The following is a 13306-nucleotide window of genomic DNA, read 5'->3' as shown; positions in this document are numbered from 1 at the left end:
TCTAAAATACCGGTCCAGCGCTGAAAGCTCTTTTAAATTCAAAGAATGAAAAAACCTCGCACATACTCACCAGGGGTAGATGGATAGGATCTTGCGGATGAAAAGTGAGGCACTCTGGGAGACGTTGGGGTAGAGCTTGAAGATGTCAAAGCGCCCGCCCTGGATCCTGTTCTCCGTTTCTAGAGGATCGGGTTCAAAGAATGGAGACCGTCCACTGAGCCTAAGGAGAGAAGGGTCAGGCAGTGAGATCAACAGACAGCCATTCAAGGGTCAGGCAGTGGGATCAACAGACAGCCCATCAAGGGTCAGGCAGTGGGATCAACAATCTGGCAGGCAGTGAGATCAACAGACAGCCATTCAAGGGTCAGGCAGTGGGATCAACAGACAGCCATTAAAGGGTCAGGCAGTGGGATCAACAGACAGCCATTCAAGGGTCAGACACTGGGATCAACAGACAGCCCATCAAGGGTCAGGCAGTGGGATCAACAGACAGCCCATCAAGGGTCAGGTAGTGGGATCAACAATCTGGCAGGAAGCAGAGTTAGTGGGTTTGTTTGCAGATAGATCTGTGACCCTGATAATCACACAATATAAGAGGAACAAGGCATTGGACTCATGTTCCAACAATGAAGAGATACATAAATCCTATCCCTCCATCATGGGAATCTTCAGTCAGTACACAAGCACTGATTATCCCTATCTATGTGTGGTTACGGCATTCTGGTGCACTTTCTTTTTAGGTCTCTCATACATATACTTAAGCTTTCTGTTGAGAGCACGTCAGCACACACCACATAAAACACATACAAAATGCATATGATACACATACGTGTGCATGTAAAGACAGACATACAGCAAGGGGCGTTTGGACATCTCCCACCATTGTCTACTGTGGCTCAGATGGCTTTAGGCATTGGCTGATAGGGTTGTCCATCAGTGTTGATATCAACCTATGGCATTTCACTAATGAAAGTTTGCAGCCCACGCATACATTGGTATTGATGTCCTGCTTTCCAATTTTATTTTCTTAGTTTGGGGGCTATCAGCCTGAACTCTCTCTATGTCCTTTAACGCTCCCTCTGTGTGCTCTCCACCTGCATGTCTGCCTGTACCCGCTACTCTCCCGCCTATCCCCGGCCCACTCCACATTGATTTGCTTTATATTTTGTATTCCTTTCCAAGGGCCGAGGAACTGCAGAGAGCCCCGGTCCAACATGGAAGGAAGAAGGAGAAATGTTCAAGTGTACATTTCATATGTTTTATTTAAACACAAATTAGGTTGTATCTAGTGTATGTATGTAGGCATACTCACATTCCTCAAAGCTAAAGAATTTGGTAATAATCACATTAAACTCACATATACAGTAACAAAACATTGGAATTACGCCACTAGAGGCAAAAGCTTCCTATTCGCCAAGAGAGAAGAAGGAAAAAGAAAAGAAGAAAATAAGGGCGACTGAGGGAAAGGAAAGGGAGCTTTCTCCTGTGACATTATATCATTCCATGGGAGTGTACAAAAAAAGACCTTTCAAGTAGTGCTATCCTTTTGTACCGCATTTCTTAAGAAAAAATAAAACAGTCTTAAAGTCTCATGTACAAAGTGTTTTAACGGTGTCAAACTCTCTGATTCGGTAAATCTCAGGGCTTGCCACTGCTAAAAATGCTTTTTCAAATGTACTAAACCCAATGAACGATTCAGGAAAGGTTTCCTCACTCGTTAAATGGATTTAGGAAACAATAAGAAATCAGTATTTGGAAGGAGTGTGTTCAGGGCGTGCCTTCCAAGTACTGATTCACATTGGTATGTATGAAGGTTTTGTAGCATAAATCCAGTCGAAAAACATTAATATTTTATCACCACCTGAAAGGAGGTGGCAACCCATGTGTAAAAGGGAAGGGGTTCTGATAGGACTCCTTCCATCCGCTTTGTGAATGTCCATGGGACCCCCACCTACTCCTAAAAAGGTTTGTGCAAATCTTCATTTTTTTTAAATGCATTCCGTTACCTTTAGGGAGAATTCACTGCATTTAAAAAACTCATAAGATTGCTTTATTTAAAAGCAATCAAGTTATGGGGGTCTGCTGTAGTGGGTCACAGTTTGCAGCCTACCTCATGAATATTGATGAGGTAGGTTGAATTGCAACCCACTACACTGATGTGTTATGTAAACTGACTGTTGGACAGGCCACGTGAAGGGCCGCTCCCCCTCTGCCCGACCAGGCCCGAGCCCGGTCCCTCCAGTGTCACACACCACCACTTCACGCTTTCCGTCCCCTCCGGGACCCTTGCCTCTGAACATATCGACCTCGTGGGCCCGATCTCTCACTGGCCTGCGCGCCCAGCCTGGGCGCCATCTTGGACACTCCGCCACGAGGCCGCGTGGCCCCCGAACGACCCCAACCCTGGGCCTGGCCAGGCCTCAGACATCCCGGCACCATCATCCACCCAGGAGGTGAGCGGACCACTTGGCAGGTCAATGGGAGAAAGAGGTGTCGATGGTTCTCCCTCGCCAGGTGCCGCTCGCCCACCATCTCCCCGGGCGCTGGCTCCACCCCCCTGCTGGGTGTCTGGACCCCTTCATCCCGGACCCCCCAACCTCCAAGGGCGAGGGTCCGGACATCAAAGAGCATCAGCCCTATAACTGGGGCAGCTCCAGAGCAGGAAGGCAGTTGTATCCTGGAGTCGAGAGACGCAGTGAAGAACTCATCCTTGACGGACTACTGGCGCAGCCGTAGCCCTGCCTTGCGAACCATCGTCCTGCCTGTTGGCGCTGCCGAAACCTTCGTAATCATCATCGTCGTCGGGACCTGCTGGCGTGGCCGCGGACCGTTTGTAACCACCATCTTTATCGGGACCTGCTGGCTCCGCCGCGGACCGTCGCTTCCTTCATCCATCTCGGGACCTGCTGGCTCCGCCGCGGCCCGATCATCTAGAACGCCGAGCTCGAGGATTGAGAGCTATTTTCATCTATTGGTAACAAGACTGTCCCGCTACCCTTTTCCCAATCCAGAGACCAGAATCGAGGGGACCCCTGAGTCCAGACCTCCTTGTATAATTTTACCGTAACTAAAGAATTGCTGATAAAGTATCGTTGAACCTTATCCTGGTGTGGTGTCCGTCTGTGGGGGGGAAGTTACTTGTCTGTACGATCGCTGGAGATGGCTCTCCCCGGAGACCTCTCCCCTTGTCCTCGGCCGACCCTCCCGGTCCGTCTAACATTGGTGGCCAGCGGCGCGATCCGAATCACCGCATAATCGTACAGAGAGTAGCTCACCCCACGACGAAATCACGATGACAACTAAAGAAAGCGGATCCACCGAGAAATTTCAAATGGAGAAATTGAACGAGTACAGCCATCGTGAACTAAAACAATTCTGCATCGAACTGGGTATCGCTACCACTGGTCTAAGTACCAAAGACGATTTTAAGCAGGCCTTAGAGTCCTGGGCAGAAACCGGGGCCGTGGAAACCACTGACCAAAATATCGCAGCAGTAGAAAAAAACACCACGGCACCCGAGGAGCAAAGAACGGGTCTCTCGCAAGACGAGATCCAGGAACGAGAGAAAACACGACTACACGAACTAGAAATGGCCCGGCTTAAAATGGAGATTGAACTAAAACTGGCCGAACAAAAAATAAGCTTAGAGCACCTGCGTCTCCGAGAAGAAAGAGAGGAAAAACAGAGACAAAGGGAGCTCGAGGAAAAGAGGCTGGCGTATGAACATGAGCGCAAACTAGCGGAGATAGACTTACGCAAGCAGAACAGAGAATTAGGGGTGCCCGAGCAACCCCGCGACCCAGGGGCAACAGAGAAAAAGGTACACATCCCCAAGGATGTCGTCCGAGAATACTTCCGAGAGGACGACATCCAGCAATGGTTCAAGGCCCACGAAATCGCTATGACCGCCCACCGGATCGATCGAAGCGATTGGGGAGCCGGTCTCTGGGGGAGATTCCTCAATGAGGGCCGCGATGCCCTGCTACAGCTCCCGGACCATCAGATGACCTCCTATGACCACATGAAAGCTGCCCTCCTCACCCGCTATGGGCTCACACCCGAGATGTACCGTCAGAGGTTCCGAGACTGCACCCGCATCCCGGGTACAACTTGGGTGGACTACGTGAACTATTTTAGCCGAGCCTTCGAGGGCTGGATCAAAGGAAGCAATGTCACAACGTACGAACAACTCTTCAACCTCATGGTGTGGGAGCATCTATCAAACAATTGCTTCATTGAGCTCCGGCAGCACCTCCTCGACAGCAAACTGACTGATCCACGGCAGCTCGCAGCCGAGGCTGACCGGTGGGAAATCACCAGAGTGGGCCGAAATGGATCCTATGAACAGAACCGGAACAACAACGGTCAGCACCGTCCCCGAGGAGGAGGAGGGGGCCAAGGGCGAGGAAGAGACAACGCTCCGGTCGCCCCCACTACCAGCTCCACCCCCCCGGCCAACCGGGGCAGCACCCCAGCGCGACCGGGATACAGAGCCAATGTCACGTGTCACCGGTGCCAACGAGTTGGCCACTATGCAAACGACCCAAATTGCCCGCAGTACCAGAGCCCAAGACCCCGCCAAATGGCCGCTGCTGCCCTAGGGGAAGAACAGATCTCCGAGGAGCAGGAAGAATACGAACAAGAGCATCAAGAATGGGAGCCAGCCGCTATGACTTTAGCATGCTTAGGGGGGAAAGACATGGTCCCGCGGGTCCCCCTACCCGCTAACACCCGGAAGTACAGCCAATGGGTGAGCATCAATGGACGCCGGGCCGAAGCCCTCCGTGACACCGGGGCCAGTGTAACAGCCGTCCGCTGTCACCTGGTGACCCCAGAACAGTTCATACCAAACATTTTCTGCCCTGTCCGTTCAGCCGATAACTCAGAAAGTCTGTGTCGGATGGCCTGCGTCCCTTTCGAATGGGGATGGGGTCTCCGGCATGTTGAAAGTAACGGTCCGAGATGATGCTCCCGTAGACTGTCTCCTGGGAAATGACCTTGAAAGCTCGCCCTGGGCAGCCGTAGAACGAAGAGAACACCTGGGGATGTTGGGCGTCCCGGACTGGGCGTGCGTCACCACCCGGTCCATGGCCGCCCGTGCCAATCCCCGACAAGAGGAACCCGAATGGCCGGCACCTCCTCCCCCGGTCGCCCCAATCGAAGACACCGACCGTGCCGTCCCCCCAGAACCAGCTCAACCTCCGGACCTCGCTGGCCTCGACCAGTGGCATCAAGAAGGGGGACCCACACAGGAACAGTTTCGCCAAGAGCAAAAGACCTGTCCCTCCCTCGAGGGACTCCGCCAACAAGCCCTCGCCCAGAGCGCAGGGGATACCTCCGGAACACATTGGGTCTACTGGGACAATGATCTGCTATACAGTGAACAGAGGATCGCGGAGTTGGGGGCCAGCCGAGTGCTAGTGGTGCCCCTCCGTTTTAGAGACTTCTTGCTAAACCTAGCCCACGATGTCCCCCTGGCGGGACACCTGGGTCAGGATAAAACCTACAGCCGCCTAGTAACCCACTTCTTCTGGCCCAAAATGAGGAATGATGTTCTCCAGCATTGCCGATCTTGCCCCACGTGCCAAGCCAGTGGAAAGAGCGGCCGCAAACTAAAAGCCCCCCTGCAACCATTTCCCGTGGTCACCACCCCGTTCGAGAGGGTCGGGATAGACATTGTGGGGCCCCTGGACCCCCGTACAAAACAAGGACATCGGTTCATCCTAGTACTAGTGGACCACGCCACCCGCTACCCCGAGGCTATTCCCCTGCGAACTGTGACAGCCCCGGTGGTCGGTCGGGCCCTGATGGGGATCTTCTCCCGTGTGGGCTTCCCCAGAGAAGTCGTCAGCGACAGGGGCACAAACTTTATTTCCAAGTATATGAAGTCCCTCTGGCAACAGTGTGGGGTCACCTACCGATTCACGACCCCCTATCACCCTCAAGGAAACGGACTCGTTGAGCGGTTCAACCGCACGCTCAAAGGAATGATTGGGGGGTTGGAAGAGCCCCTCCGTCGCCAGTGGGATGTGCTGCTGCCGTGCCTCCTCTTCGCATATCGAGAGGTCCCCCAGAAGTCCCTCGGCTTCAGCCCGTTTGAGTTGTTGTATGGACACCCCGTACGGGGGCCTCTCAGTCTAGTCAAGGAAGGCTGGGAATTGCCCCCTCTAAAGAACCCCCCGGATGTCTTCAAGTACCTCCTGACCCTCCGCAACCAGACCCAACGGTTCAGAGAACTGGCAAAAGCAAACCTGGAGGCCAGTCAAGAGGACATGAAAAAGTGGTATGACCAAAATGCCTCCTCCATCGAATTTGAACCCGGACAACAGGTATGGGTGATGTCCCCCACCGAGCCCTGCGCCCTGCAAGACAAGTGGACAGGGCCCTTCAAAGTAGTCGAACGTAAGGGTCCTGTCACCTATCTCATCGACATGGAATCTTCACGAAACCCCCTCCGGGTCCTCCACGCTAATAGGCTGAAACCCCACTTTGTGCGTTCAGAACTCAGCCTCCTGATGGCCACAGACAATGGAGCCGAAGAAGACTCTGAACCCCTTCCTGACCTCCTACGGACTCGGGAGAAAGATGGTTCCGTGGATGGGGTCCGACTCTCGGAGGCCCTCACCCTGGAACAAAGCCAGGAATGTCGGGACCTTCTGTTGCAGTTCACCGACCTGTTTTCCCTCACCCCAGGTGTCACCTCCTGGTGTGTGCACGATGTGGACACGGGGGACAGCCCCCCTATCCGCCACCGGGCCTACCGCGTACCAGATCGGGTACGGGCTTGCATCCAGGAAGAAGTGACCAAAATGCTCACCCTCGGGGTCATTGAGCCCTCAGACAGCCCCTGGGCCAGCCCAGTAGTACTGGTCCCCAAAGCAGCCGCTCCCGGCACCACACCGGAACTCCGGTTCTGCGTCGACTACCGGGGCTTGAATGCGGTCACCAGAACAGACGCACATCCCATCCCCCGGGCAGATGAACTAATCGACCGCATGGGAGCTGCCCGCTACCTCAGCATTTTCGACCTGACGGCGGGCTACTGGCAGATCGGCCTCACACCCCGGGCCCAAGAACGATCTGCATTTTCCACTCCTGATGGCCATTATCATTTCAAGGTCATGCCCTTCGGCATGAAGAATGCCCCCGCAACATTTCAGCGGCTAGTCAACCAGGTCTTGGCCGGGCTCGAAGGATTCAGCGCCGCCTACCTAGACGACATCGCTGTGTACAGCCACCACTGGTCCGACCACCTCCACCACCTCCGAGCGGTCCTACAGGCCCTTCAGCAAGCCGGCCTCACGATCAAGGCCAGCAAATGCCAAATTGGTCAGGGGTCCGTAACCTACCTCGGACACCAGGTGGGAAGCGGCCTGGTGGCCCCCCTGCAGCTTAAGATTGCCGCCATCCAGTCCTGGCAGCCCCCCATCACCCAGACCGAGGTCCGCGCCTTTTTGGGACTCACGGGCTATTACAGACGGTTCGTGAAAGACTATGGTACCATAGTGGGGCCCCTCACGGAGCTCACGTCCAAAAATCAACCCAAGAAGGTCAACTGGACCCCAGATTGTCAAACAGCCTTCGAACAACTGGAGGCCGCCATGTGCTCCGCCCCTGTGCTCCAGGCCCCCGACTACAGCCGGGAATTCGTCGTACAGACGGATGCCTCCGACCACGGCATTGGGGCGGTCCTGTCTCAATTGAACACCGAAGGCCTTGATCAGCCAGTGGCCTTCATCAGCAGGCGACTCCTGCCTCGAGAACAACGATGGAGCACCATCGAGAGGGAGGCCTTCGCCGTGGTGTGGGCCCTCAAAAAACTCCGGCCCTACCTCTTTGGCACACACTTCCGGGTGCAGACCGACCATCGACCCCTGCAGTGGCTGATGCAGATGCGGGGGGAAAACCCAAAGCTACTACGTTGGTCCATCTCCCTACAAGGGATGGACTTCACTGTTGAACACCGGCCTGGGCCAGACCAAGCCAACGCAGATGGCCTGTCCCGGTTTTTCCGCCTCGACGAGGAGAGTCCCCAAGAGGATGGGTGACTCTCCCCGCCTTCAGCTGGGGGGGACGCATGTTGGACAGGCCACGTGAAGGGCCGCTCCCCCTCTGCCCGACCAGGCCCGAGCCCGGTCCCTCCAGTGTCACACACCACCACTTCACGCTTTCCGTCCCCTCCGGGACCCTTGCCTCTGAACATATCGACCTCGTGGGCCCGATCTCTCACTGGCCCGCGCGCCCAGCCTGGGCGCCATCTAGGACACTCCGCCACGAGGCCGCGTGGCCCCCGAACGACCCCAACCCTGGGCCTGGCCAGGCCTCAGACATCCCGGCACCATCATCCACCCAGGAGGTGAGCGGACCACTTGGCAGGTCAATGGGAGAAAGAGGTGTCGATGGTTCTCCCTCGCCAGGTGCCGCTCGCCCACCATCTCCCCGGGCGCTGGCTCCACCCCCCTGCTGGGTGTCTGGACCCCTTCATCCCGGACCCCCCAACCTCCAAGGGCGAGGGTCCGGACATCAAAGAGCATCAGCCCTATAACTGGGGCAGCTCCAGAGCAGGAAGGCAGTTGTATCCTGGAGTCGAGAGACGCAGTGAAGAACTCATCCTTGACGGACTACTGGCGCTGCCGTAGCCCTGCCTTGCGAACCATCGTCCTGCCTGTTGGCGCTGCCGAAACCTTCGTAATCATCATCGTCGTCGGGACCTGCTGGCGTGGCCGCGGACCGTTTGTAACCACCATCTTCATCGGGACCTGCTGGCTCCGCCGCGGACCGTCGCTTCCTTCATCCATCTCGGGACCTGCTGGCTCCGCCGCGGCCCGATCATCTAGAACGCCGAGCTCGAGGATTGAGAGCTATTTTCATCTATTGGTAACAAGACTGTCCCGCTACCCTTTTCCCAATCCAGAGACCAGAATCGAGGGGACCCCTGAGTCCAGACCTCCTTGTATAATTTTACCGTAACTAAAGAATTGCTGATAAAGTATCGTTGAACCTTATCCTGGTGTGGTGTCCGTCTGTGGGGGGGAAGTTACTTGTCTGTACGATCGCTGGAGACGGCTCTCCCCGGAGACCTCTCCCCTTGTCCTCGGCCGACCCTCCCGGTCCATCTAACACTGACCTATATGTACATAGGTTAGTTTTCAAAATCAAAAACGATTCAGTAAATGATGGTGAGCAATTGTGACCTCCTTCACTGAGTTTATTGTTGTACTTGAGTCCCGTTAGATTCTTAGGCTGTTTGTCTAACCTCCAAATCTGAAAATATGCGAGATTTACCGGAATGTAGAATTTTCAGTTTTGAGTGTTGGACTACATTTGCTTGAACCCTGAGTTGCTGAAAATAAGAAAGAATCTGTTTCAACTGCCAGCAACATCTGAATGCTTTTTAACTTAAAAATTAGTTGTTCACTCTAAACAACTTTGTTTTGATTGCCTCTGGGCTTCTTTAAAATGATAGCCTGCAAAATTTACAAGGATTGCCATGAGGAGGGCATCAGATTTTGGGGGGAGCGACTAGCACACAATATGTCATGCTTTTTGTAAGAAAACCGAGAAAATCACACAGAATGTTATTAAGAATAAGTCCACTCTCAAGGACCTCTCATCGTCATCTTTTTCTATGGCTTTTCCTTATTATGGAACTCCAACCAGGCTTGAATTACAATAGCACAACCTCGTTTAAAGGTCTAGATGCTTTATTTGTAAAGCCTCTAGCCAGCATTGAGGTTTGCACGCCTGAGTTCTGGTTAAAGTCTACAATTTTGCTATTGCAGTTCACCAATTCTGATCAAAAGACCCTCCTGTTTCATATCGCTGACCTCAATGCTTAGATCTAAGGAGGCGATTAGTTTCTCTTGAGCAGCTTTTACTCCCTTTACCTCACTTAGTATATGATCCCAGAGCGACAAGGGGAGCATATTATGAAGCCCCTTATCGCCACGTCATCGGCACTTTTCTGCCGATAACGCAGCAATATTTGCATCACCCTATTATCAAGGCAGCGTTAAGTCAATTAACGTGGCTTAACGCCACGTTAATTGACTTAACGCTGCCTTGGTAATAGGGCCCCTTTCACGATAAACTCATCGTGAAAGGGGGCGTGCAGTGGGTGTTGCGGTGGGCATTCCACCGCAACACCCATTCACTTCCACGCTGCCACCTATTATCAAGAGAGGCGATAAAAGGTGGCAGCGCCGAATTTAAGAACAGGAAAGACCTGTTCTTAAGGTGGCGAAACGAGGAGAAATGCTTCATTTCTCCTAGTTTTTGCTTTTTCCATGCATAAGGCTAGTACCCTGACCTCTGAAGATGGGCATCACCTTTGTGAAAACCAGAGGGACACTAGCAAGCTCAAAAAGGAGCACTGCAAACTGGAAGTGGTTGGGACCCACCTTGAACCGCAAGTAGCACCTGTGGGCCTACAAGAGAGAAGTATGAAAACAGGCATACAGCAGGTCCAAAGCCATCATCTTGTCTCCGGGATTCAGGCTAGAAAGTGTGAATGTGAGCCAGCATGAGCATCTTGAATTTCTTATGCAGGAAGGCATTGAGAGGGTCAAGTTCCTAAAAAGGATGAAGGCCTCTGTTTTTCATCACAAGGAAGTAGCAACAATAATCAATCCCTATGTCTGAGGCTGGTACTATGGCTCTGAAGGAAAATACATTTGATATAATATAATGTTGGCCTAATGTATCCAATATATATTCGCATTACCTTTAGAAACCCCTTGTAAATACATTCGAACCATGCATACGTTAAAAACGGGGCCTTGACTGAACAAACGCCATTTTGGTTTCATCTCTCTGTCTCTCGTTCTTGTGTTAGGAAGACACGTGACCTGCCTCTGTAAAAGCCTGAGAGGTCGGTCTGGGCTATGAATGGACCCCTGGTATCTAACTTGGGAAACTCAAGGACACATCTGCCTTTCTTGTAGGATGAGCACATTCGTGCAGGCGCCATGCCTGTTCTCCCATGCCCTAGAACGAAAGGGAGGCACCTTCACTGATCTCACTGATCTACCCCTGGAATAGTTTGAGCTAAGTTTCGAAGCAATCAATTGAGCCTTATATGGGTTTTCCTGTTGGTTTCATGAGAAGTGGTACTTTTCCATGTACGAGGTTTTTCATGAGGTATGCTGAAAGTATATATGCACTGTTTTGAAGGTAAGTCTCCAGTCTCCTCTGCGCACCTACGAGAGAAGGGCGAGAGGGAGGCTCCCCTATATAGGGCGCTTTTGCAAAATAAATGTTTGAACCTTCTCCATTGCCGACTGACTTATTATTGGTAATGAGGTATATGGGCTATTGGTAAGTATAGCTCCATAGGATAAAATTCCAGTACTTCAGCTCCTTAGGCCAAAAGTACCTGCACCTCCTGACGCAAAATGGACAGATGGTCCTCGGAAAGCTGTTCAGATGTATGTGACAGTTGTGATGGGTCGTAAATAATGGCAGTGCGTACAATCTAAATGACCCATCAATCAGATGTAATACTTTGCCAGCTTTGAGGAAGTGGCTCACCTGCATCCTACCAGATGGCTGTGTGCTGCTAAGGGTGCACTAAAGAGGTTTTGATGATGTTGCCGGTGGATCAAGAATTGAGATGTACGCTGCACCTGATGGCCTGGTCATTTTCTGTTGGACCCACACCGTGAGGCTGGGAGACAAACCCCTAGCACATTCCTTTAAAGAACAGAACTGCTGGGTGGATTGTCGAACTGGAAACGAAAGCCCACAGAGCATGCTGTGGGCCAGCTTGTTCTAGGACCGAGTTGAGCTCTTTTACCAAACAAGCCTGAGCCGTCGAAAGGCATATACATCAAAGACGCATGGAAGTCTCCACACAGACCTCTGGATCTCATCCATGTGTGAAGCTGGAGCAACACACTTGTTCCCATAGCCCCTCCTTGAAAGTTCCTGGTATCTGCTCGAGCGAATGATGAACTTAGCCGCCTTCCAGTCATCTTGAATGGTTTCAGCCAAATAAGTTTGTAAGTCTTCTAGGACTGCTGGCAAGATCTCTCAGACCATGTCCCACAGTGCATGAGTGTAGCGTACAAGGAGGCAACTAACATTGACCGACCGGAAGGCAAGGCTGGCTGAGGAAAACATTTGTTTGCCCAAGGTTTCTTTATGTTTTGACTCACTATCAGGAGGGGTAGTCCAGAAAGCATCAGGGTTCACTCTTCTGGTGGACACCTGCACCACCCAACTCTCAGGAGCGGTATGTTGATCCACAAAATCTGATTCACCTGGTGCAGATCTATGGTTGCGGATGACTTGTCGGCTGACCAGGGGAGGCAGAACATTTAGATCAAGTCCAACTACTTGTCAAGGAGGGTCTCCTTGAAGGGCACGAAAGGGTTATTAGGTGCCTAGCCAGGTTGCAGGGCCTCCATAAACATACCTTCATAGTGAGGAGGTGGAAGTCAAGGTCCTCAGCAGCTGTTCTAATCACAGTTGGAAAAGATGTTCTTGACTCCATTGGTAGTCTGGGGTGGAGGGACCAACGCAGAATAGAGTTAGGTGTCCAACCCACTGGCATCTTATAGGTCCATGTACCAATTGTCCTCATCATAAAATAGTCCAAACTGTTCCCCATCCCCTCCATTGTCATCTCCATATGGCTGTTTCTGGCCGGAGTCTGAGACAGTAAGTTGGTGAAATGTCTATGTGAGGCTACAAAGCAGTGGAATAATGCCTGAGTGATGGATTGAGTATTGGCTGCACCACACCAAGATCTGTGAGCAGCTGCAGTCAGGGTCAAGATGAAGTCGGCTCAGAGTAAAATACTATGATGGGTTGTGGCTCCTCTTCTGGCACTGACGGTGCTGGCTTTGTCAGTTGAGGGACAGATGCAGATTTCGTCACTGGACTCGAAGTAGGCACTGATGTCACTGCAGAACCCGAAGAAGTTTCAAGGGGCACAGATGGCACTGAGGATGATTGTACTTGTGGTAATCAGACTGGAGGACTGTGTGGATCTTTGGGGCCTGAAGATGCAAGAAATGGTAGCCAGAAGTGTGCCAAAGAGGTGCAGCATGACCTTTCGAAAGGCTTTGACCTGCTGCAACATCTCCAGTGGACACAGGAACTCGAGGTGCATTGAAACTTAGGATGGAATTGGGAGTCAGACCTTTTTGGAGAGCAGAAGTGACAGTAAGGATCTGAGTACTGCTTAAACTTCTTATGTTCTTCTTGAACTTCCCTGAAGACTTTGACCGTGATGAAGATCTGCCATGGGAAGGATTTTGGGAAAGGAAGCAGTATAGCATGTCTGCTCTCTTGACTTCAAACT

At 52.2% G+C, this 13306-nt stretch overlaps 1 protein-coding gene across 3 annotated transcripts in view; it reads right to left on the bottom strand.

Annotated features, from left to right (window-relative positions):
• The window catches only part of SPEG (striated muscle enriched protein kinase), a 1422155-nt gene that overhangs the window by 35340 nt on the left and 1373509 nt on the right, over nucleotides 1–13306 (bottom strand). For all 3 annotated transcript variants that reach the window (XM_086954403.1, XM_086954404.1, XM_086954405.1), the window contains one exon: nucleotides 71–220. In XM_086954403.1, coding sequence (XP_086810529.1) covers nucleotides 71–220 — 150 coding nt within the window. The remainder of the gene's footprint in view (nucleotides 1–70; nucleotides 221–13306) is intronic.

Source organism: Lissotriton vulgaris, chromosome 2_1 (genome assembly GCF_964263255.1).
Source record: "Lissotriton vulgaris chromosome 2_1, aLisVul1.2, whole genome shotgun sequence".
NCBI classification, from domain to species: Eukaryota; Metazoa; Chordata; class Amphibia; order Caudata; family Salamandridae; genus Lissotriton; species Lissotriton vulgaris.
Note: the sequence above shows the minus strand (reverse complement) of the source record. Positions and strands in the feature narration are given on the sequence as shown.